Source organism: Fundulus heteroclitus, unplaced genomic scaffold (genome assembly GCF_011125445.2).
Source record: "Fundulus heteroclitus isolate FHET01 unplaced genomic scaffold, MU-UCD_Fhet_4.1 scaffold_336, whole genome shotgun sequence".
In the NCBI taxonomy this organism is placed as follows: Eukaryota; Metazoa; Chordata; class Actinopteri; order Cyprinodontiformes; family Fundulidae; genus Fundulus; species Fundulus heteroclitus.
In genome coordinates, this window is record NW_023396746.1 from 49,412 (window position 1) to 75,751 (window position 26,340).

The 26,340-nt window shown below is 41.3% G+C and overlaps 1 protein-coding gene across 1 annotated transcript in view; it reads left to right on the plus strand.

The window, feature by feature from the left end:
- Positions 1–25,806, plus strand: part of LOC105921853 (zona pellucida like domain containing 1) — a 63,296-nt gene extending 37,490 nt beyond the window's left edge. Inside the window, exons 7-11 of the mRNA XM_012857699.3 lie at positions 13,006–13,086; positions 13,174–13,345; positions 18,349–18,451; positions 21,852–21,881; positions 25,358–25,806. Coding sequence (XP_012713153.1) covers positions 13,006–13,086; positions 13,174–13,345; positions 18,349–18,451; positions 21,852–21,881; positions 25,358–25,533 — 562 coding nt within the window. The 3' untranslated portion in view covers positions 25,534–25,806. The remainder of the gene's footprint in view (positions 1–13,005; positions 13,087–13,173; positions 13,346–18,348; positions 18,452–21,851; positions 21,882–25,357) is intronic.
- The last annotated feature ends 534 nt before the right edge of the window (positions 25,807–26,340 follow it).

Below are 26,340 nucleotides of genomic sequence, written 5' to 3' on the forward strand. Positions count from 1 at the left end.
TTCTGCTCCTCATAAGGTCACCTACAAAATATGTTAAAATCAGCCTCCTCTGAAAAAAACAACAAAAGCTGTTTGTCCCAAAAAATTCAGCCAACTTCCTAAGGGTTCAAGACAGTATTTGAGTCTCAAAAGCTGAGGAAGAAAGGTTTATTTATGCGCAGTGATACCAAACTTTAGATATGAGTTCTAGCTCACCCCTCAACCGCCGTCTGTGATTTTTGTGCCTCTGGGTGCTTGCGTCTAAGAATGGCAACCGTTTGAAGTATGAAAAAGAGATGCACAAAACACAGAGAAGCAGTGTGTTTTGTGCCACTGTTCAGCATAGGAGCAACAAAGGGTCACAAACTTGGTACCAAACAAAAGAGTCAATGGAGACGATCGAAACAAGCCCACTTGAGCCCATGTAGCTTTTTCCTTTGTCTCCCAGCAGCTGGGTTTTTCACCTTGCTTAGGAGGCTCAATGGGGCCTCCTAGAAACCAGTGTTCTGTGCCACTGTTTAGCAAAGCAGCATCGTAGCCTCACAAACTTGGTACCAAACGAAAGAGTAAATAGAGACGATCGAAACAAGCCCACTGGAGCCCATGTAGCTTTTTCCTTTGTCTCCCAGCAGCTGGGTTTTTCACCTTGCTTAGGAGGCGTCAATGGGGCCTCCTATAAACCAGTGTTCTGTGCCACTGTTTAGCAAAGCAGCATCGTAGCCTCACAAACTTGGTACCAAATGAAAGAGTAAATAGAGACGATCGAAACAAGCCCACTTGAGCCCATGTAGCTTTTTCCTTTGTCTCCCACCAGCTTGTTTTTTCACCTTGCTTAGGAGGCCTCAATGGGGCCTCCTAGAAAGCAGTGTTATGTGCCACTGTTTAGCAGAGGAGCATCGTAGCCTCACAAACTTGGTACCAAACGAAACAGTAAATGGAGACGATCGAAACAAGCCCACTTGAGCCCATGTAGCTTTTTCCTTTGTCTCTCAGCACCTGGGTTTTTCACCTTGTTTAGGAGGCTCAATAGGGCCTCCTAGAAACCAGTGTTATGTGCCACTGTTTAGCAAAGGAGCATCGTAGCCTCACAAACTTGGTACCAAACGAAACAGTAAATGGAGACGATCAAAACAAGCCCACTTGAGCCCATGTAGCTTTTTCCTTTGTCTCCCACCAGCTTGTTTTTTCACCTTGCTTAGAAGGCCTCAATGGGGCCTCCTAGAAACCAGTGTTCTGTGCCACTGTTTAGCAAAGCAGCATCGTAGCCTCACAAACTTGGTACCAAACGAAAGAGTAAATAGAGACGATCGAAACAAGCCCACTTGAGGCCATGTAGCTTTTTCCTTTGTCTCACAGCAGCTGGATTTTTCACCTTGCTTAGGAGGCTCAATAGGGCCTCCTAGAAACCAGTGTTCTGTGCCACTGTTTAGCAAAGCAGCATCGTAGCCTCACAAACTTGGTACCAAACGAAAGAGTACATAGAGACGATCGAAACAAGCCCACTTGAGCCCATGTAGCTTTTTCCTTTGTCTCACAGCAGCTGGATTTTTCACCTTGCTTAGAAGGCCTCAATGGGGCCTCCTAGAAACCAGTGTTCTGTGCCACTGTTTAGCAAAGCAGCATCGTAGCCTCACAAACTTGGTACCAAACGAAAGAGTAAATAGAGACGATCGAAACAAGCCCACTTGAGGCCATGTAGCTTTTTCCTTTGTCTCACAGCAGCTGGATTTTTCACCTTGCTTAGGAGGCTCAATAGGGCCTCCTAGAAACCAGTGTTCTGTGCCACTGTTTAGCAAAGCAGCATCGTAGCCTCACAAACTTGGTACCAAACGAAAGAGTACATAGAGACGATCGAAACAAGCCCACTTGAGCCCATGTAGCTTTTTCCTTTGTCTCACAGCAGCTGGATTTTATTTTTCACCTTGCTTAGAAGGCCTCAATGGGGCCTCCTAGAAACCAGTGTTCTGTGCCACTGTTTAGCAAAGCAGCATCGTAGCCTCACAAACTTGGTACCAAACGAAAGAGTAAATAGAGACGATCGAAACAAGCCCACTTGAGGCCATGTAGCTTTTTCCTTTGTCTCACAGCAGCTGGATTTTTCACCTTGCTTAGGAGGCTCAATAGGGCCTCCTAGAAACCAGTGTTCTGTGCCACTGTTTAGCAAAGCAGCATCGTAGCCTCACAAACTTGGTACCAAACGAAAGAGTAAATAGAGACGATCGAAACAAGCCCACTTGAGGCCATGTAGCTTTTTCCTTTGTCTCACAGCAGCTGGATTTTTCACCTTGCTTAGGAGGCTCAATAGGGCCTCCTAGAAACCAGTGTTCTGTGCCACTGTTTAGCAAAGCAGCATCGTAGCCTCACAAACTTGGTACCAAACGAAAGAGTACATAGAGACGATCGAAACAAGCCCACTTGAGCCCATGTAGCTTTTTCCTTTGTCTCCCACCAGCTTGTTTTTTCACCTTGCTTAGGAGGCCTCAATGGGGCCTCCTAGAAAGCAGTGTTATGTGCCACTGTTTAGCAGAGGAGCATCGTAGCCTCACAAACTTGGTACCAAACGAAACAGTAAATAGAGACGATCGAAACAAGCCCACTTGAGCCCATCTAGCTCTATATTTTGTCTGCCAGCAGCTGGTTTTTGACCTTAATGAGGCCTTAATCAGGGCCTCCTAAAAAGAAGTGTACCAAACTTGGTACTGTCATGGTTTTCAGATGACGAGCCCACATGCAGATACGATCGGGAAGCAAAGCACAGTTTTAAAATGTTTATTTAGGAAACAGGCAGATATAACGGACAGGACTACGGACAATTCGGCAGGGTCAGAACGTCACGGCTGGAGAGACTGCAAAGAGAAGAAGAGTAAGTGACTCTGAAAGGTGAACCAGGAGAACTACTAGAAGCTGCACTGCTTACCATAAAGCTGGGCAGAAGTGGGTGACAGATGGATTGACCAGAGTGAGGGAAGAACCAGCAGGATCCAGAAGCACCAAAAACTGTGACAAAAACAGGGAGATCCAAAATTAGTCAAAGTTCAAAGATGAAAAAAACTCACCAGCAGGTTTTCAGGAGTTGGGTCAGAGGCCACGTCGTACCACCACTGCTTAAGGCTCTGGCGTCTTCCATCTGTCAGCGCTCTGCTTAAGAAGCCAGAGGAAGCCGCCTGCAACGAGCTGCAGGTGTGGGCCACACCCCCTCAGCCAACTAGGCACACCTGAGGAGTAGAGTTAGAGCAGGACAACACAGAGGGCCAAGGTGTACAGAAGGAGGGAGGCTGTACAGGCAACATGGAAGTACAAAACGGTTCTCTGCCCCGTATATATAGGGGCTAAGGGGTGTAGCAGAGTGGATACCAACACTGCCTTCCACCCAGAGGAGCAGGGTTCAAATTCCACCTCAGCCATCATATTCTCATTTAGAACATTAAAGTAAATAAACAATTTAGACTTGAAATATTTTTCTAATTTCTTAATAGGGCTCTGGAAGGGAGATTTGGAAACAGATTTAATAATAATTTGAACATTATCTTTTAAAAAGTGGCATTTTTTTTTTCGATCCTAGATGTACATAACACGGTAGCAGACGTACATATAAATTGTACATAACACGGTAGGTTACGGGCTGAAGGTGGGACTCATTGGAAATCAAGCTCCACTGTTGTGTCTGAAACTGCACTACACGACCACAACTACCGGGGGAGGGGAACAGCTTTTGCTATTGGCTGAGAGCGTGGCCTATGTAATTATGTGGGTTAAGGAGGGGTCAAGATGTACGGAAGTAGGGAGGCTGTACAGGCAACATGGAAGTACAAAACGGCTCTCTGCCCCCTATATATAGGGGCTAAGGGGTGTAGCAGAGTGGATAACAACATTGCCTTCCACCCAGAGGAGCAGGGTTCGAATCTCACCTCAGCCATCATATTTTCATTTACATTAAAGCAAATAAACATCTTGTACTTTGAAATATTTTTCTAATTTCTTAATAGGACTCTGGAAGGGATATTTGGAAACAGATTTAATAATAATTTGAACATTATCTTTTAAAAAGTGGCGTTTTTTTTTCGGTTCTAGATGTACATAACGCAGTAGCTGCCGTACATATAAAGTGTACATAACGCGGTAGGTTATTTTTAATAAATATAATAAATATAAACTGTAACCTGCTCTACCAAACATTTAGAGATGTTGCCTGATGTATGTCAGAGCTCCAGCAGGGGGGGTCATCGTTCCAGCACTCTAGCCCAGAGAGATGCACTCTTCCTGGGGAGAGGTGTGTGACTGAGACCCCCCCCAAGCCTGGAGGTGGAATTTTTAAATATGTGTCAAAATGTCTGTGAGTAGTGGTAAGAGCTTAACTTAGCTTATCACTCATTTATTTCCTACAGTTTTCTCAAAACAGCGCAGGTTTTGTGGATGAGATGCTGCCAAAACCTGTCCCCGGGGCAACGATCGGTCAGCATCTCACTGGAATGAGCTCCAGCAGGGGGGGTCATCGTTCCAGCACTCTAGCCCAGCGAGAGGCACTCTTCCTGGGGAGAGGTGTGTGACTGAGACCCCCCAAGCCTGGAGGTGGAATTTTTAAATATGTGTCAAAATGTCTGTGAGTAGTGGTAAGAGCTTAACTTAGCTTATCACTCATTTATTTCCTACAGTTTTCTCAAAACAGCGCAGGTTTTGTGGATGAGATGCTGCCAAAACCTGGCCCCGGGGCAATGACCGGTCAGCATCTCACTGGAATGAGCTCCAGCAGGGGGGGTCATCGTTCCAGCACTCTAGCCCAGCGAGAGGCACTCTTCCTGGGGAGAGGTCTCTGACTGAGACCCCCCCCAGCCTGGAAGTGGGAGATTAATTTTTTTTTTTTTAAATTTCACATTAGGGGTCTGGAAGCTATATTTGCAAACGGGTTAAATAATAATTTTAACATTATATTAAAAAAAGTGGCGTATTTTTTTTGAGTTCTGTCTCCAGCATGGCGTGGATACGAATTTAACAGGAGTAGCTCAAATTATGCCTATGGTAAGGCAGACTTCCAGAAGAGGGGTCCAGTCAAGCACTCTAGCCCAGCGAGAGGCACTCTTCCTGGGAAGAGGTCTCTGACTGAGACCCCCCCAGCCTGGAAGTGGGAGATTAATTTTTTTTTTTAAATTTCACATTAGGGGTCTGGAAGCTATATTTGCAAACGGGTTAAATAATAATTTTAACATTATATTAAAAAAGTGGCGTATTTTTTTTTAGTTCTGTCTCCAGCATGGCGTGGATACGAATTTAACAGGAGTAGCTCAAATTATGCCTATGGTAAGGCAGACTTCCAGAAGGGGGGTCCAGTCAAGCACTCTAGCCCAGCGAGAGGCACTCTTCCTGGGGAGAGGTCTCTGACTGAGACCCCCCCCAGCCTGGAAGTGGGAGATTAATTTTTTTTTTTTTAAATTTCACATTAGGGGTCTGGAAGCTATATTTGCAAACGGGTTAAATAATAATTTTAACATTATATTAAAAAAAGTGGCGTATTTTTTTTGAGTTCTGTCTCCAGCATGGCGTGGATACGAATTTAACAGGAGTAGCTCAAATTATGCCTATGGTAAGGCAGACTTCCAGAAGGGGGGTCCAGTCAAGCACTCTAGCCCAGCGAGAGGCACTCTTCCTGGGGAGAGGTCTCTGACTGAGACCCCCCCAGCCTGGAAGTGGGAGATTAATTTTTTTTTTTTTAAACTTCACATTAGGGGTCTGGAAGCTATATTTGCAAACGGGTTAAATAATAATTTTAACATTATATTAAAAAAAGTGGCGTATTTTTTTTGAGTTCTGTCTCCAGCATGGCGTGGATACGAATTTAACAGGAGTAGCTCAAATTATGCCTATGGTAAGGCAGACTTCCAGAAGGGGGGGTCCAGTCAAGCACTCTAGCCCAGCGAGAGGCACTCTTCCTGGGGAGAGGTCTCTGACTGAGACCCCCCCAGCCTGGAAGTGGGAGATTAATTTTTTTTTTTTTTATTTCACATTAGGGGTCTGGAAGCTATATTTGCAAACGGGTTAAATAATAATTTTAACATTATATTAAAATAAGTGGCGTATTTTTTTTGAGTTCTGTCTCCAGCATGGCGTGGATACGAATTTAACAGGAGTAGCTCAAATTATGCCTATGGTAAGGCAGACTTCCAGAAGGGGGGGTCCAGTCAAGCACTCTAGCCCAGCGAGAGGCACTCTTCCTTGGGAGAGGTCTCTGACTGAGACCCCCCCAGCCTGGAAGTGGGAGATAAATTTTTTTTAAAATTTCACATTAGGGGTCTGGAAGCTATATTTGCAAACAGATTTAATAATAATTTGAACATTATCTTTTAAAAAGTGGCGTTTTTTTTAGGTCCTAAATGTACATAACGCGGTAGCGTACGTACATATAAAGTGTACATAACGCGGTAGCTGCCCTCCATCTAAATTGTACATAACGCGGTAGCGTACATACATCTAAAGTGTACATAACGCGGTAGCGTACGTACATCTAAATTGTACATAACGCGGTAGCGTACGTACATATAAAGTGTACATAACGCGGTAGCGTACGTACATATAAAGTGTACATAACGCGGTAGCTGCCCTACATCTAAAATGTACATAACGCGGTAGCGTACGTACATATAAAATGTACATAACGCGGTAGCGTACGTACATATAAAGTGTACATAACGCGGTAGCGTACGTACATATAAAGTGTACATAACGCGGTAGCGTACGTACATATAAATTGTACATAACGCGGTAGCGTATGTACATATAAAGTGTACATAACGCGGTAGCTGGCGTACATCTAAAGCGTACATAACGCGGTAGCGTACGTACATCTAAAGCGTACATAACGCGGTAGCTGCCGTAATATCTAAAGCGTACATAACGCGGTAGCTGACGTACATCTAAAGCGTACATAACGCGGTAGCTGCCCTACATCTAAAATGTACATAACGCGGTAGCGTACGTACATATAAAATGTACATAACGCGGTAACGTACGTACATATAAAGTGTACATAACGCGGTAGCGTACGTACATATAAAGTGTACATAACGCGGTAGCGTACGTACATATAAATTGTACATAACGCGGTAGCGTACGTACATATAAAGTGTACATAACGCGGTAGCTGCCGTACATCTAAAGCGTACATAACGCGGTAGCGTACGTACATATAAAGTGTACATAACGCGGTAGCGTACGTACATATAAAGTGTACATAACGCATTAGCGTACGTACATATAAAGTGTACATAACGCAGTAGCGTACATATAAAGTGTACATAACGCGGTAGCGTACGTACATATAAAGTGTACATAACGCGGTAGCGTACGTACATATAAAGTGTACATAACGCGGTAGCGTACGTACATCTAAAGTGTACATATCGCGGTAGGTTATTTTTAATAAATATAACATTGTCTTATGAAGTTCAGCATGTGGCTACCACTGTTACAAACTGTAACCTGTCCTACCAAACATTTAGAGATGTTGCCTTATGCATGTCAGAGCTCCAGCAGGGGGGGTCATCGTTCCAGCACTCTTACCCAGCAAGAGGCCCTCTTCCTGTGGAGAGGTCTGTGACTAAGACCCCCCCAGCCTGGAAGTGGGAGATTAATTTTTTATTTCACATTAGGGGTCTGGAAGCTATATTTGCAAACGGGTTAAATAATAATTTTAACATTATATTAAAATAAGTGGCGTATTTTTTTTTAGTTCTGGCCCGACGGCAGCGGCAAAGGGAATCTATGGGTCCTGTACGGCCGGTCCACATTTCGGACGCTTGGCCCTCCCAAAAATGCGCCACTTTGACGGACGTGCGGGCTCGGCCAATGCGTGAACCTTTCCCGTTTTTCCCTTCCTGCCCCCTGCCACGCTGGCGCCATCCCCGCTCCGACAGGTTGGTGGCGCCGAAGGCCCGACGCCAGCAGCAAAGGGAATCTGTGGGTCCTGTACGGCCGGTCCACGTTTCGGCCGCCTGGCCCCTCCCAAAATCGCGCCACTTCGACGGACGCGCGGGCTCGGCCAATGCGGGGCTGTACGGCCCCCCCCCCTCCGCCTGCGTACGGTTCGCGACCCTACCCCCGGGCGCCACACTGTGGATGGAGCCCGCGCTGCGAGCGGAGAAGGGCCTTCTTTGGGGGGCCGCCGCACGGCCGCCGTGCGCGGCGGCGGGACGGCGGCGGCGGCGGCGTGGCGGGCGGGGATCCGCTCTGCACCTGCCCGGCCCACCCGCCGATTTTTAAGGGGGCCGGCCCGGCCGCGGCGAGCTTCGGAACGCCGCCGCGCATACCTGGGCATTGGGGCTGTACGGGGCTGTACGGAAATGGAGGGTCTCGTTTCGCCCGCCCGCCCTGGAAATTTTGGTTTTGGCCCTAGGGGGGTTAAGGGAAAATGCTGTGTAACTGCATCTGCCCAAGAAGAAATTATTAAAAACACTAAAGTTACATCCTAAACTGGCTCTAAAATTTGTTTTGTGCCTATCTGAAATTATTTTTTTTGCCAGCCAGCCACGATCGACCACCAGCAGCTGCTGGAAAATTTATTCACCAGAAATTGCATATCACCAAATGAACAAAGAAAAGATTCCTCAGCTCCTAAAGTACTTTGTAACAAGGGCATCTACATTTTGGTGGGACTATAAGAATGTGGTTACATATAATGAATACTTTGGGGACCGTCCTGTGATTTTCCCTTAATACTTTCCGTTTCTACTAATTTCTGCCGCTCTACAATATCAGTATCTATAATAAAATGATGCAAGCCATTCTCATTTGTCATAGATTCCTCAATATTAGCTGCTTCATTTGAGGATTACCCCAAAACTGACTCATGACTAAATGCAGGGTTAACAAAATCTATCAAATCAGCAGCAATATCCTTTTGCCAACACAATTGAGCTCCATTTTAACATTAAATTTTAAGTTTTAGTTTTGCTCACTCGTGTTTTCCCAGACCTGCAATGAGCAGAAGCTGATAGTGTGCTATTCCTGCTCTCTGTTAATCAGCTAGATTTAAGTCTGATGTATTATATTCATATATATGTATTATAACTAGAGCTATCATACAATGAAAACATTTAATCACCATTTATTCGCAAATTATATTTTCATTTCTGAATGCATTTTAATATGCTATTTTGCAATAGATGACACTAATTAAAATTATGCTCTTAAGGAAGGTATCTTCCCTTTTTTTGTTTGTTCTCAATTTTTTAATGCCTCAAACAAATGTTTAATGCTCTCCCAAATTTCCAACAACTTTTCCAAACTTCTAACCTCTTTCTAACTTTTAGGCTACAGTTTAAAATAAAATTTGCTCCAAAACTCACCGTCCAGCCAGCCGTGCTCTCTGCAATGTCACTCACCCATCAGCTGCTGCCAACACCTCAAATCACTTTTCTCCATTCAAACTTCTCCTGGGCTTCAACAAACATCATTAATGCATCAACCTTTTTTCCCAATGATTTCCAAATTTCCCTTCGCTTTCACCCATATCTTAACCAGATTCTTTCTCCATGATGAACACTTTTTACTTACTCAAATGTAATCTGGGCCACAGTACTTCTCCACTGTAAGGCCCACACACGGGGAAAGTCACACTATCTTGAAGACACACACCCACTCACACACAGAAATACACATAGAGACACCCACATGTTGAAGAGCCGCAGGACTCAATCAGTCTCTCTCATTCTCTCTTACACAATAGATCCCATTTTAACCGAGACAAACTGTTTAACAAGACATAACAAAAATAACATATTAAGACCCCTATGCCCCTTTCCGTATTCGGCAGAATCTTTTCAAATTGTATTAAACAAATTGCCTGATCTCACTGCTGTGCCTCCAAACCCCGTTTGGAGGCTAGGAGATAATTTAAATTATCCCCCTGGGAACCCTTTTTTTAATCTCTATTCTTCTCTTCTATTTCTCAATTCAACTCAACTTTTAACAATATTAACGTATCTTGACCATATCCTATTGCTAAACTAATTTAGAAAGTCCCCCTTTTCAGGGAAAGTTTTCAATCCCAGCTTTAAAATCATCACAACTCGTCAGTTTGAAGTTGAGCTAGCCAAATCTTGGGACTATTTTTATTCTTTGTATTTTATCTTTTTTATTGTCTTTTATTTATATTTTATCGTTTTTATGTTATTTAAATTTTTGACGTAGACTTAAACATAAATCCCATTCAATCCTTTCTCAGTTTCAACATAAATTCCATCCATCCTCTCATATTAATTGCTGTGTTCAACCCCTGATATTTTGAGAAGAGAGTTTCTTATCAACAGCAACACTTGATTTAGCCTACATCTAATCTTCAGCCAATAGGAGAATCAAAATATCCTTTCCTTTTTTCAGGTCGACCCTGTGGTGCTGTAAACGATTACTACTTCATACCCAAATTTAACAGGTTAAATCCACTTATTGTGAAATCCGGGTCACGGCACCATATTGTTCATTTTATAGTACTGGCCTAATCCTGCTTTGCTCTGAAGGCCCATTTTTACCCTGGTTTAAGATTTGACAGTAAATGAGAAAAAAACATTGATCAGAGGTAAACATTGTAATATGCATATTTAATTCATTAGGAATTCCAATGGAGACAGAATTTTACATTACCATTTTGTGGTATTCTTTACCAGCTGACATCCTGGAGATGTAAAAAGTTCTGTCTAACTTTCCTTGGTCTGAATACATCTTTTAAAGGCTGCGTCCCTCCCATGCTTGGGAGGAGTGTGATCTGCTCTTACAACAAAGAGACCCTTCTACTCTGCAAAAGGTCAAGCCAAATGATCTATCCCCTGCCATAAAACCTATGCATGTTATCTTACCCAGCAACAGAGGAGAGACATACCTTAACCCTGGGTTGTTTGTCTGTTATTCTCCATACAACTGCCTGATTAATATAACAACAATTGCAATCTGGGCTAAGTCAGCTTTACGGCAACTAGTAAGTTGCTCAAGAAAGGGGTGTTCCAAAAACTGGCCAATGTCAAACTGAGCCATTTTAAACCAATAGCGCAAGCTTCACAGGTGCACCTCAAACCACAAACAGAAACAATTTATACTGTAGTCACAGGATTATCCTAATGCATCTCCCGGACGAGCCCCCATTAAATGTTACGACCCAACTCATTTAGGGGGAAGGGGAAGTAACATTTAAATCAAACAAGGAAAGGTTTAAACAAAACTTAATGATTTATTGTTCAGTTTGGCTTAGGAACAAAATACGTAGAAACATTAAATACACCCCCAAGGGACAAAACACAATCTAATAACAAAAGAAAAACCCAGAATGACTTAAGGCCACAACATCTAGTCCTTAAGCAAAACAAAAAGGGCAAACAGTAATATAAACAAAGCATATACCACTTCAGAAGACAACTACCGTGAACAAGACCTAGTAACACAACCGGCAGTTAACAAGTTCACAAAGTGTCACAGCTAAACTAGTAACACAACCAGCATTGGATAGGTTTACAAAGTGTACAGCTAAACAATAATGTTTTAAGGCTCAACAAGCTAAACCACCCAGCAAAGAGGCGAGCTGCTCTAAAACACAGCTGCCTTTTTTGTGTGGGAGAGCTGGGTATAAATAAGAAGGTCTCTTCACAGATTGGTGGGGCAATCAGGTCAATGTCCAATCCAGATGAGGATGATTGCAACAGGGAGTTACAATCATAATTGTTTTGTTTGTCTTTCTTTAAATCGTGACTATTTACAAAACGTGGAATTAAATGGCATATTAGCTTATATGTTAGTCAAGTTTACTGCCCTGTTATGGGCTTTGATGAATGTGCTGGACTTTACAAACGCTAAGAGTGGGTCCCCAGGATACATGGAACAATGGATCACCTACTCCAGGGAAAGTTTGTTAAGACTGCAACAGGTGAACACATCTCCACCGATACTTCTCTACAGCTGTTCCGATATAACCCACTCTACAGATCGACCGGTGTGTAGAATTGGGAGAAATGAAAAGCATGGATCCAGAGTGGGTGTACGGAACCGGCCTAAGCGAAGAGGATGCCGTTTTCCGCTCCCGACAATCACCTTATCCAACTTTCCAGTCTTGTCAAATATGACAGAGACTTGAGAAGAGTCAACCTAATATGCTGCATGGAATCTTGGCTTACGGAGAAAGACAACATGGCAGACCTGGAGGGTTATACTGTAGTGCGCTTTGACAGAGACACAGAACGCACAAGAAAAAGCATTGGAGGTGGATTATGCATGTTTGTGGCAAGCAGCTGAGCAACCAACATAACAATACATGAAACTGACTGCTCTAAACACTATGACATGCTGACTGTGTCATTTTGCCCTCATTATCTTCCTCTGGAGTTTGGACAGATTACTGTTTATCCGGCCTATGTACCTGGTCCAGACTATTCTTTAGGTGCCAAGCGCATAGTTGACAGCTACAGTGAGGTGTAGCGTCACTCCGCAGAGAACCCAGCTTTGCTAATGGGGGATTTTAATGACTGTGATGTTTCTAGTTATCTTCTTAATCTGGATCAATATGTGACTTGCTCAACATGGAAAGATAAGATTCTGGACAAATGTTTTGGTAATGTTGAAGGTGCTTATGTGGCCAGGTGCTGTCCACCTCTTGGCCAACATCATTCATTCTTTACCAAAATATCAGCAGAAGTTGAAAAGGGTGAGACCCACTGTGAAAAACATTCAGTTTTGGACAATGGTCTCACGTAATTTTATTTATACATTTATTTTAATATGGTCTGTGTGTGTTAAATATTGTTTTTTAGTAATGCTGTTCTTTTAATATGCCTTTCAAATTATGTGTTTTATGTATGAACCCCTGCCAGATGTCAAAGACGAAGCTCCATCTCAGGAAATGTGATGGACAATAAAGTTATTGGGCCCACCCCCCTGCAGGGGAACACGATGTTCCCCTGCAGGGGAACTGCTGACCCCACACTCACCAACTGGAAACAAGCAATATTTCAGCATATATTTTCTCAATAAAATAAATTATTTTTTAATATAAAACAGATGGAATGTTCTAATGGACTACTGTTACACTACGCCCTCTGGAAACCCGAATGATGAGCTTCGCTACGACCTTTTCTTTAGGTAAATAAAAAAATCTGTTTCTCAATAATTTTATGTTGAGATGTTTGACTTGCTTTTTAACTGTCAACATTTTCTTTCCTGAGTCAGCTGTCATAAGGACCAGCAGACCACCGTCTTTGAGAATGGGAAGAGCCAAATGGGTCGCTTTGCCTTCGAAGTATTTCGTTTTGTCAAGCACAAGAACCAGAAGATGTCCACCGTGTTTCTGCACTGTGTTACCAAGCTATGTCGAGCAGATGACTGTCCCTTGCTCATGCCAGTGAGACCAACTGAGAGCACCTATGCACAGACACATGACAGACTTTAGAAGACTGTTTGAACAATGTCTAGTTTGTGCTTTTATAAAAAAAAAAAAGGCATTTACGGTCACCCTCTTAGCACCTAACAGGTCCATCTAATTGATAGTATCAGTTTCCAATCCTTTGCCATTGTTAAATGTTAAATACCTAATTAAGGGCCAGATCTTTAAAGATTCTAAATAAGGACTGCTAAATTGCATGGATTGCACTTAGATATCCACTGTAGATGCAAACAGATTTGGCCTGTCCCATTTAAAGGAGTAAAATGTGTGCGCTACTGGCTGTTTGAGAGCTGCTTTAAAAGAAAGAGGAAGATCATATCCTTCACATGATCACTCTAGACACCCAGGACACACAAAACCTTTTTTAATGGAGAACTGCTATTTAACTTTTTCTTAGAGACAATATTGTTTTTTCAGCAGAAGTTCTGCAAAACAGAAGAAAAACACTTATTTTATATTTCAGTTTAATAACAAATTATTACAGCTAACAAGTCCGATATGATCCTGTTTATTATTATTCTACTGGTTGTTGTATCAGTGATGGTGGTCATGTCAAATGCAGAGCTTCTACAGCCCCGTTGACTGAAAACCTCCCTCCAGGAGTTGGAAGTAATAATGATAACTATTTAAAAAAATACATCTGTTCAGGATTTACCCCGCATCTCGCCCATTGACCGCTGGAGATAGGCACCAGCCTGGTAAATTTGTTTTGTCCCAGGGTTTAACAATCTTTACAGCCAGATAGATAGATAGATAGATAGATAGATAGATAGATAGATAGATAGATAGATAGATAGATAGATAGATAGATAGATAGATAGATGCTTTATTTAGCAATCTGATTGAGGAAGGGACAAATGAGTTTTTAAATCTGTTAAGTCTGCCAGCAGACATTCTAAACCGTTTTCTAGACGGTAACTGCTTGTATTGTGAGTTGAGGATGTGAGCGGGATCAGACAGTACCCTCCGAGCAAGTCTGAGGACAGACTTAACCCCAGAAACTACGTAAGAAATGTAGTCTCTGCTGTAGACGGGAACATAGCATACTGACATTAATTTCCCACTTGAATAAGTTATCTAAGTGAACACCCAAATATCTATAAGAACAGACCTGACTTGTTTTTTGGTCATGAATAAAAAGCGGCCAATTGTCACCTAGAGACTTGGGGTCAATGATCATCTAGGTGGTTAATATTCAGCTTTGTTTATTAACAAGCATGCCACAATGTTTTAAATCAGGTTTGGTGTTTAAATACCATGTCCCCCCATGCACAGACACTGCAGGATGGGGAGGGGGTGTAATTATACACTCCCTCCCTTAAATTTGCACGGTGTGGTCATTGGAATGTGATCTACATGTTGAGGAAGGCACATGTGCAAAAAAATTAGCACCCACTCTTCTGCTAATCTAATACACACAAATTGCTTTGCTCCTAGTATGAAGATCGGCTTTGTACATGTTAATGAGTTTACATGTATTAATTTGTGCAAATCTTTTGAAGATCAGGCCCTAAGTCTTTTGCAGAACTGGCTTTGACCTTAAATGAGGATATGTGACTGCTGTGAATCCTGTTTACAGTTTTAACATGTAGCGTCTGAATTCACCTCTTTCATTCATGAATAATTTTTCTATATGACAGGAAAAACCTCTTCACCTATGAGTTTATGGGGTTCAGCAGAGCTTGACTGTGAAACAGATGCACAATGCAGAATAATACAGGTACATCTAAAAAAAGTCACAATTTTTTTTCCAAATCATTTAAGAAAGTGAAAGCCCTGTATTTAAGACATCTATTACACACAAAGTAAAATATTTGGAGCCTGTATTTCTTGTAAGTTTAATGAATATGGCTTTTGGATAATGATAGCTAAAATTTCTATGTCTCAAAATTAAAATATTGTAAAAAAGTTAAATATTGGAATCTCATGGGGTCACACCCGAATGAGCTTATTAACCCAAAACACCTGCTAAGGTTTCCTCAGCCTCTAAATGGTCTCATTCTGGGTCCATAGGCAACACTGTCATGGGGAAGATTGCTGACTGGACAGATGCCTAGAAGACAGTCATTAATACCCTCTTCAATGAGGGTGAGACACAAAAGCTCATTGACAAAGAAGCTGGTTGTTCAGAGAGAGCAGGGAGCATATTCAGAATAGTTGAGTGGTGAAAAAAACGTGAAAAAAAACGTGGTAGGATAACCGCAGCCCTGAGAGGATTGTTAAGGTAAATGTATTCAAGAGTGTAGGTGGACTTTTCAAGACATAGACTGAGGCTGGATTCAGTCCATTTAAAGCCATACACAGACAAATCCTACAAATGAACTACTTGAAGTTCCATTACTCCTCAGCAGAACCACAGGCTGGTCGCCTCTATGCCACATTGATGCAATAAATCATGCAAAAGGAGACCTAACTACATGTTGAGTGCATTAAAATTAGCATACTTTCAGAAGCCTTATATTTCTGTTAAAAATTATTTTTTATTGATTTTATGCAATATTAAAATATTCTGACACTGAATTTTGGGTTATCATTATTTGTAATCCATAATCATCAAAATTACAAGAGATGAATGCTTCAAATATTTCACTCTGTGTAATTCGAGTCCACATAATCAGTATCACTTTCTGAAATGAGTGATCAAAACAATTTAGAACTATTTCACAATATTACATTTTTTTAGATGTACCTGTATATTTATTCATAACCTTCCTATAAAAAAGCTGCAATACCCTGCATTAAATACATATATTTTCCTGCTTGTACACTTTATGACAAATAACATATTTAATGGAAAGCACTGTATTTACATTTGTGTTGTGCAATTATACACTGTTTAAAGTTATTTAATGTTTATTAAATAACCCTCTGTCTGTTAAGTATTGTCTGGTGGTGATCAGCTCTTAAGCTGATATCAAGACAATGGTTGAAAGGGATGAATTCGAGCACTAGCGATCTTTTTAACAGCAAAACCTGCACACACATAGAATAAAGGAGTGACAACTTCTTTTCAAGTTCAAGAATTTAATAACAGAAATAAATGAACATCCAGAGAACATCACTATGTAATGCTGTTTACCTGAATTAACACAATATTTCGATTAATAAATCCTCTCTACTAGGCTAGTGGAACTTAACTAAACTACCAAGCAAAATGAAGATAAAAGAAGCTAAGCTAAGGAACTATTTACATGCAAAAAAAAAACCAAAAGACAAAACAAGAGTGGTTGATCATAACCAGAATACTTCAGTGAATCTTTGTTCACTGAAGATCTGATTAAAAAAAAACATGGAATGGAGTTAGGAAAAAACATTTGTCATATGTTTCAACCCTTTCATAATGCAAAGCCTAAGTTAACCAGAACATTATTTTATGAAATAATATTCTGAGGTCCGGTTTGTCCTGTAAAATCATTTAATTCAGAATCGCTTGCCTTTGTTTATGCGATTCTACCTCCGGGTGCTTGGGTCGCTGTAGCAACTCGGTGGCTAAGAGGTTACAACATAAATTTACCAAATTGCCTTGAAGACCGGCATTAATATACCACATTGATGCGGGAATAAGGTTCATAACACCATCGAATGGCGGAGCAGAACAGTTACGCTTTATGCTTTAAAACATACTCCTTTTGAAAGGTCCGAAACCGGATGTTAGCAAGGCTAATAGCATGTTGGCTTGCGGACGCTCTGCGTTAACAAATGAAGCTTTTGCTTTATTTTTAGTCATAATGAGCGGCTGGATAACGTAAACATTAATGTCCCATCAATGTATGAAACCCTTGTGGAGGTAACCTTTCTGTTAAACCTTAAAACGCACTCGACAGTGACATGGTACCAAATGCTAGCAATGCTATATCGTTAGCCTTTTTCTTTCAAAACACCAGGTGTACACGGCTTACAAGACATTTCCCAATAAACCTTTTTAACTTCACCCTCAGCTCGCTGCCCAAACCTCTGTCCTTTGTCAGTTCTGTCCAGTTTTGGCCATTCACGGAAGGAGCGTTGAAGGAGGAAGTTGTTGGTTTGCCTCTTGGCAGGCTAGTGTTAGCTCTGTAGCTAAGAGCTAACCAAACAGCGTGGTCGGGCAGCAGCTTGGCGACGCGTGGTCTGGATAGTTTGGAGGCCACGTTCTTTGACCGGGATGCAGTCCGATTTGAGCAGGGGTTTTCCTCAGCAAACAGCATGGGCTCTGCTGCTGGCTTTGTGCAGAATCTGGGGTTCTCTTCCCTGTGTGCTGAGGAGAAATGCAACAAAACTATTTTTGGCATGCAGGATCCTTCTTCCTGCATCTGATTATGGGGTTAAGACAGCAACTTAGCTCTGTATTTGCCCAGACATGTTCCCCAGGCGATGAGAGACCTCTCCAGATGCTGGATGTGCATTGGTCAGGCTCGTGCAGGGCCCATGGTCCAAAGCAGCTCTTTCCTGGTCTGAGCAGGAGGTGATCTGTGCAGTCTGAGAAGTGAAGAAGGCTGAAGAAGAAAGAGTCTTTGTCTGTGCTGTGACTTTTATCTGTAAGGAGAGGTCACAGCTGACCTCCTGCTGGGAAAAAGGGCCCTCAGGAGGAGAGAGAGAGGGAGAGAGGCCGTCCTTCCGGCCATGTCTGCAGCAGGACAGAATTCTTTTTGTCACTTCTTCCTTACTGTTCAGGATCCAATCTGAGATCAATTATTAATCATGGCGTAATTATGGCATAACATTTGGATTTAAGTAATATTCTTAACAATGGCATAGAATCTTAATTTTTTTTCTAGTTAAGGATAATACTTTTAACAAAATACATCTGACTATTTTAAATTAAAATCTTGTTTATCCAATAGGTGTACTAACTCAAGAGAATACATTTTAAAATCATCAAGAGGAATATTCAGCCATAAATACTGAATCATATTTAACCACATTTATCATGCTTTATGACTCAATGGCTTAGTTTGGGAAATGTTTTGTGCTTTTTGTCATAGATCTGTGATAGCAGGAGAAAGGGAGATGTCTCGGAAGGAAAACAACCAAGCAAGTCCTCAAGAAATGCTGTTCTCACTGCGGGACCCATCATCACTCAAAGTGGTACTGTTCTTTTTAATCTTCTCCACCAATATGGGAGAGGTGGCATAGTGGTTGAAGCAGAGTGCTTGCTTTCTGAGAAGGCTGCAAGTAACCAGTTTTAACCCTGGACCCTGTCACTATGGGTCCTTGAGCAATTCTTTAGCCCAAGATTGCTCCCGGTTCCTGTAAGTTGCCCACTGCTTCCACAGTGGTGGGTTAAGTGGTGAAAACAAGTTTTGTTGTAATGTACATTTGTAATGACAAATAAAAAGTTTGTTGTCTTCTTCTACCTGTGTACAGCAAACAACCTGCTTTTCTTGGCAAACAAGCAGCTCTCAAATGAAAACATTTTTTTAAAGCAGTATTAAGTAACATTTCTACCTTAAAGCCCACAATCTAGTGGTATGCTAAAAGAATGACAAACGACCTCACCGTTAAGTGTATTATAACTATTACAGAAGCCGAGGAGTGTCATAAATGTGACGATGTCAACAAGTGTATTTGGTACTCAAGCTACTGCCAATAGGCAAGGCAAGTTAAGGCAAATTAATTTATATAGTACAATTCAGTACAGAGACAATAATAATAATAATAATAATAATAATAATAATAATAATAATTGAACTTTATTGATCTCACAATGGAGAAATTCACTTCTGCATCTTTACCCATCCCTCTGGGGAGCAGTGGGCTGCCCACGGTGCCGGGGGAGCAATCGGGGGTTAAGGGTCTTGCTCAGAGTGGACCCAGAGTGCAGGCAGTGGGGATCGAACCAGGTACTTACAACCTTCTCAGAGTCCAAGTGCGCTGCTCTAACCACTAGGCCAACACCCCCACCCCCCACATGCAATGCAAAGTGCTTTACATGATTAAAATATAGGAAAATAAAACTGAATAAAAGCAAGTAGGAATAAAATGTAGAAACAATATAGAACATTAAAAACAGTTGGACTAAAAAAAAGTTGAACTAATGATGTTTCAGTAGAACAATTTAACTAGAACAGTCAAAGGCAATCCTAAACAAATGTGTTTTTAATCTTGATTTAAAAGAACTCAGGCTTTCCGCACTTTTACAGTTTTCTGGAAGTTTGTTCCAGATAAGTGGAGCATAGGAACTAAATGCTGCTTCTCCGTGTTTGGTTCTGGTTCTAGGTATGCAGAGCAGGCTGAGGCCAGACGACCTTAGTGATCTGGAGGGTTGATACACTGATAACAAGTCTGTGATGTATTTAGGTGCTAAGCCATTCAGGGATTTATAAACTAACAGAAGTATTTTAAAGTCTATTCTCTGAGATACAGGGAGCCAGTGTAAGGACTTTAGAACTGGGGTTATGTGCTCTACTTTCTTAGTCAGAGTGAGGACGCGGGCAGCAGCGTTCTGGATCAGATGCAGCTGTCTGATCCACTTTTTAGGCAGGCCTGTGAAAACACCGTTGCAGTAATCAATTCGACTAAAAATTAATGCATGAATTAGTTTTTCCAGAACCTTCTGAGACATTAGTCCTTTAATCCTGGAAATGTTCCTCAGGTGATAGAAAGCTGACCGTGTAATTGTCTTTAGATGCTTTTGGAGGTTCAGGTCTGAGTCCATCACTACACCCAGGTTTTGGGCCTGATCAGTGGTTTCTAGCTGAAGCGACTGAAGCTGTGTGCTAACTTTTGATCTCTCCTCTATTGGTCCAAATATTATTACTTCAGTTTTGTTTTTGTTCAATTGAAGAAAATGTTGGCACATCTAAGCATTGATTTCTTCTAGGTATTTACTCAGTGCCAGAACTGAGTAAATACATCACCATGTCACCTGGTGACATGGTGATGTAAAGCTGTGTGTCGTCTGCATAGTTATGGTAAATGATATTGTTGTTTTTTATTATCTGAGCAAGAGGGAGCATGTAGATATTGAAGAGGAGGGGACCTAGAATGGACCCTTGGGGAACCCCACATGTGATTTCTGTCATCTTTGATGTAAAGTTACCTACTGATACAAAAGATTCCCTGTCCTTAAAGTATGATTTAAACCAGTTGAGAGCTGTACCAGAGAGGCTGACCCAGTTCTCCAGGCGTTCTAACAGGATGGAGTGATCGACAGTATTGAATGCTGCACTGAGGTCCAACAGAACCAGCACGGTGGTTCTTCCAAGTGTCATTAAACATCTTGATAAAGGTGGTCTCTGTACTGTGGTGAGCACGGAAGCCAGGCTGGAAAACATCAAAGCGGCTGGTCGTTGTTAAGAACATGTTTAATTGTTGAAACACAACTTTTTCAATAATCTTACTGATAAAGGGGAGGTTTGAGATGGGCCTGTAGTTGTGGAGTAGAAGTTTGTCTAAATTGTTCTTTTTCAGCAGTGGTTTGATAATTGCTGTTTTTAGGGACTGGGGGAAAACACCTGACAGGAAAACCCTAACCCTAATAGCTTTGGTCATCGTGTGAAATGGTTTTTAGCACTGTTGCCAAGTCTGCTTATTATAAGTAAGTGGGGTGAACATGAAGTCGCTTATTTGGGCTCTAAAATAAGCGATAAGCAATTATAAACACAAGTTATAAAGAGACCTGCTTGCGCTGCTGCTATACAGACACTGTGAACTGGCTGAAATATCACTCTGCCCTCCAGGTACACACATACTCCCCGAGAGGGAAAGGGAGACAAATTCAGACAAACTAGCCTTCTCTGCTGGAAAGACAGAGTAGTTGCTTGACTATACTGCTCTGTTTCTAACATAATGTCAAAATAAATGTCACTGTTATATGGAATTAACTTACCTGTCCAGGAGAAATCGTGCAAACTCTGCATTGGCCAAACTATCGGTCTGCATACATGCATATCTCTGTCCAGCTGCTTTCAGACGACAGTGTGCTGCAGCTGTGGGGTGCCCTGTGGAAAGCAGCACTCAAAGTTAGTGCCACTTTAAACTGCATATTAACTTCTTTTTGGTGTAGTTTCAACTTAATAGAATGGAGCTCACTGAAAATGTCTGTTCCAGATTATGAGTGTACCCTTCCTTAATGCTTAACCCTCTCTCCATGCTTCTAGATGCAGCATTGCTAATTTGAACCCTTGGTGTCTCCAGAATGTTTTGAAAAGGAATATCAAAAGGTCACATCTGAAAATCATCAGATCATCAGCCCATATAAAGCAAAAGACTTAATTCTAATATGATCAATTTAATTAGGGTGGAATGCAAATTCAAAGTGGCAGCCACTTAACTAATAGGTCTTATTGATTTGGACTGCATCTTTGAATTGTTGGTTTTATAGATTAATATGACTGTTAAACATGTTAAAGGAACAATTTGCAGTTTAGGCAAAGCATATCTCATATTTTCTCTTCTTTCCTAACAATGATATATATGTTGCTGTGAGTTGTTTTCAATATAGCTTCCCTGCTGGAATGTAATTACCTTTTATTTGTTTTCACAGATGAAATACCAACTAATAATTCTCAGCTGGGTAAGCTTTCTTATTTGTGTTATTGCTTTGACTTAATGGGGACATACCATTCCTTTTAATGCCTTTTTTCCCCTAATTTAAATCATTCAGTCGTGGTCTAGGTAAAGTGGAACAGTTTGAGTTCCTCGTTATTGTTGCCACACAGCCCCAGAGACAACAATTAATTTTAGTGCGGTCTCCTTACATGCAAACAAGGTATTTCACATCCCACCCCCACTCAGGTTACAGAGCATTCCACTCCACCCTGTTGGACCATTTTTGTAGAATGCTTGGGGATGATGTAGTGAATGGTTTGGGTTAATATACCCAAAAAACAAACTCTTCTGACGCTATGCCATCCTTGAGCTTGGACTACAACATATAAAACATAAAATTGGTGGATTTGTGAAATTGGAAAGCAGTAAGACCATGAACTTGTTAAGCAGTTCCAAAGCAAATACTGTGATGGAATTGGTAAAAAAAATTAACTGACTACAGAGAAAACTGAATGGCTTGAACAATATGACTAAAATAGAATATATAAGCTGGAGAGCTTTGTAGCGATCTTCAGAGATGTGGCTGGACAACAACATATCCAACACTGTGATGGAGCTAGAAGCCCCTTCTTTGTGCCGAGCCAACAGAACTATAACTACAGGGCAGCCTACACAGAGCCTAGAGCTAAAACAAAATTAGCTCTGGAAGAGCTCTATTGCTTCATCAGCAGTCAAATGAACAGTAATCCAGAGGCAGCTGTGATCGTGGCTGGGGACTTGAATCATGTAGAATTACAAGCTGAACTCCTGATTATTAGGCCAGGTATACAGCAACTTTCCAGGAGCATATAAGGCTGTATCATCTCCCCATGGTGGACCTGATCCCTGCCTACAAACCCTGATCTGTAGAACCAGACACGTCATCAGAATCATTCAGCTTGGACTGAGGCCTGCTCAGACATGCAGGATTGTTTTGAACACACTGAGTGAAAAGTGTTCAAAGATGATGCTTATCTGGAGGAATACACATCATCTGCGATTAAAATGCTATTTTGAGATGCTAACGTTAATTACTAACATTTCTCCAGTTCAATAAATCAAAACAGTCTCTCCTGCTTTTGTTCAGAACTGCACTCAGCAGCTTTCACCTATTTTAGTGCAGCTAATATTTAGTTTCTTAACTGGGACTAGTTTCGTAGCCTGTTATTAAAAGAGGGAAGGCGGAATTTAAGGCAGCAAAACCAATGAGAGTGGAGTTAAACAGCACACAGCACAGTCACCTGTGCTGCAGATTTAAAGGGACAGGAAAGAAAAAGCAGGCAGTGGAGCTGCGCACAGCAGTGTTGAAATGACACCGTGGGAACACCAAGCGCTTCAAACGGAGGCGCTCCGGGCGAACCTGTGCATGTACGCACGTCTGGCAGAGCTGAACCGACACGCAGTAATACTCTGAATCAGTAATTTTTTAGAGGTGCTGAGCTAAGATTGAGCACCCCTAATAATGGCCTAAATTCACCACTGGTCCTCAGCCCTGCACTTTTCACCGTCTTTACATAAAACCGTTCTGCCACAAACATGATTGTGAAGTATGCAGACAACACCACTGTGGTGGGTGTTATATCCAACCATGATGAGGCCTACTACAGAAAGGAGGTCCACAATCTGATATGGTGCTTCATGAGTAACCTCGTCATGAACAGTAGCAAGACCAAGGAAGTCACTGAACTAGAGGAGATCCAGTAAGACTGAACACACTCCTATCTGCATACATGGTGGAATGTGTAGAAAGCATAGATTTGGGCATTAACATTTCCTCTAACCTCTCCTAGACTGGGGACACCTCCCACCTGGTGAAAAAGGCCCAAATGGTGACTCTTCTTTCTCAGAAAACTGAAACAGACTGGACATTCCTAGCCAGTTGTTAATAAACTTTTACAAAACCATTAACTCTAACCCATGGCATCCTGTGTCTAAGCATGACTGTATGGGAGCTGCACGGCACAGGAGGGGAAAGATTTATAATAGGAATGAAGAAATTGTACATTAAAATCATAACTGTTAGCTAGAAAAATCCGTATCAATCCCCCCACTGAAATGCAGATTGGTAGGCAACAAACCCTCAACCTTCAGTTTGCAAGACAACTTCTTTACCCACTGACCCACAGTCACACCCATGTATTGCTGTTGTCACAGTGATTTCCAAAATTTGGTTACGGTACACAAAATGTAATTGACTACTAGGTTACACCTTGTGAACTAATCATGTACTAACTGGTAGCTGACCAGTACTTACTGGTGACCACACAGCTCAGCCATATTAGGAGACTACTGGTTATTTATTAGGAAATTAAAGAGGAATGAATCCAAAACTAATGGGTAGTTAACCAGGACAGACTGGGAACACACAGCCTTTTTATTCAGTTCTTACTGGGGAACACACAGCCAAGCCTTCTTAGGGGACTACTGGTTTGTTATTAAAGAAACAGAAAAGATATTATCCATGTGGGTATAACCCTGCACCAGTAATGTCATAGCTTGTAATTATCAAAAACCTGTTTCCTAGTGATTACCGGTTTTATTGAATTCGCTCTTCAGTAAACCTATTGATGAAGCAGTTCTATATTATTGTACTGCTGTCATCTTAACTGTGTCTGACTATCACTTACTGAGTACAAATGATTGACAGGTTATTACTTAAATTCATGTAGTGAAACATCATACCAGGGAACCAATCTTTACTCAATCAATTCAATTAAATTTTGTTTATATCAGTACCTGACAATTGCCTACCGTTTTTGTGTACCTTAGAGTAAAGTGAAACATCATACCAAGTAATTACTAAGGAACCAATTTTACTAAGACTGTTTAAGTAATGATTGGAAATGGTCAGGTACGGATTATTATCCAGTATTAAAATACCTTTTTGATCACTTACAAATAAAACGTATCCTTAACTGAGCCGTTTTACACACTTTCTCTGATATAGTACTGGTCAATAAGGTTTGGTTGTGTGTTCCCTAATAAGTTCTGGTTAACTGTTCATTAGCTCCTGATTTGTTCCTCGTTGATTTCCGTGGTAACTACTCATTAGTTCCTGATTAGTTCATCTTTGTTTCACAGGGAACTAAACAGTAATCCTCTAATAAGGCTGGGCTATGTGTTCCCCAGTAACTGTACATGATTCATTCCCCAGTAGTTAATACAATATTGTATACCCTATTGTATAGTGTTACCATTTAATGAAAAATATTGCTTATATTATTTTCCCTTTTTTAATAACGGAATTAAAACAAGAGCCACTAATAGGTGGAAATATGTATTTGAGTTGTTTTTACTCCCTTGTTTAATGGTTTTAAGATGGTGTAGAATGTTTTGCATATCACCTGCTGCTGGATTAAACAGGCTATTTAATAAAACATTACAATACTGTAATTTTAGCAAGAGCAAGTACATAAAATGCATACAATAAGAAAATCTTATTTTGTTTTTCTACTACTGCAGCCCTTCTGAACGCTCCAGAGTTTCAAATGAACACAGTGACCACCATACTCATCTCAGGAGTGATCATCGTGGGAGTTATAAGCATTTGCTTCTTCCTTTTCTCCCTTGTGCTCCTGAAAATCAGAGGTTCTCCTGTCACTAGTGAGTCTGATGCCCGAAACGCGGCTTTCAGTTGAGCTCTGGAACTCAGCAAACAACAGGTTCTTCTCCCAATGCTGAGCAAGAGGACACAAGAGACAAGATACTTTTGCATGTAGTTGTTTAAAAGAATAATACAAATGTTGATGTCATGGCTGAAAATGAGCATTAATTTAGAAATATTGTACAACATTGTATATATCATGATACCTCAGATATACAGATTATTTCATTCTTTGGGGATAGGGATTAATGACTGTTCTGCATGACAGTTATGGATTGTATAATCTATTAAACGTCAATCTTTTGAAGACATACAGAATAGTAATTTCCTTTATTGTCCTTATATGGGGAAATTCAATTAAATTTTATTTATATAGCGGCAATTCATTAAACATATAATCTCAAGGCACTTTACAAAATCAAATTCAATCAGATTATACAGATTGGGTCAGATTACACAGATTGGTCAAAAAATTCCTATATAAGGGAACCAGTTGATGCATCAAAGTCTCGACAAGCAGCATTACTCCTGAAGAAGCGTAGAGCCACAGGGAGAGCCGTCTGCATTGTCCATTGCTTTGCAGCAATCCCTCATACTGAGCAAGCATGAAGCGACAGTGGAAAGAAAAACTCCCCATCAACGGGAAGGAAAACCTCCAGCAGAACCAGCCTCAGTAAGAACGGTCTTCTGCCTCGACCGACCGGGGACCAGAGAAGACAGAGCAGAGACACAACAAGACAGACAAAAAAGCACAGAAGCACACGTTGATCCAGTAATCTGGATAGGTTTTCGAAACGTTTTCAGAAAGAACTGAACGAAAGACCGGTTGCCTCCACTTTAT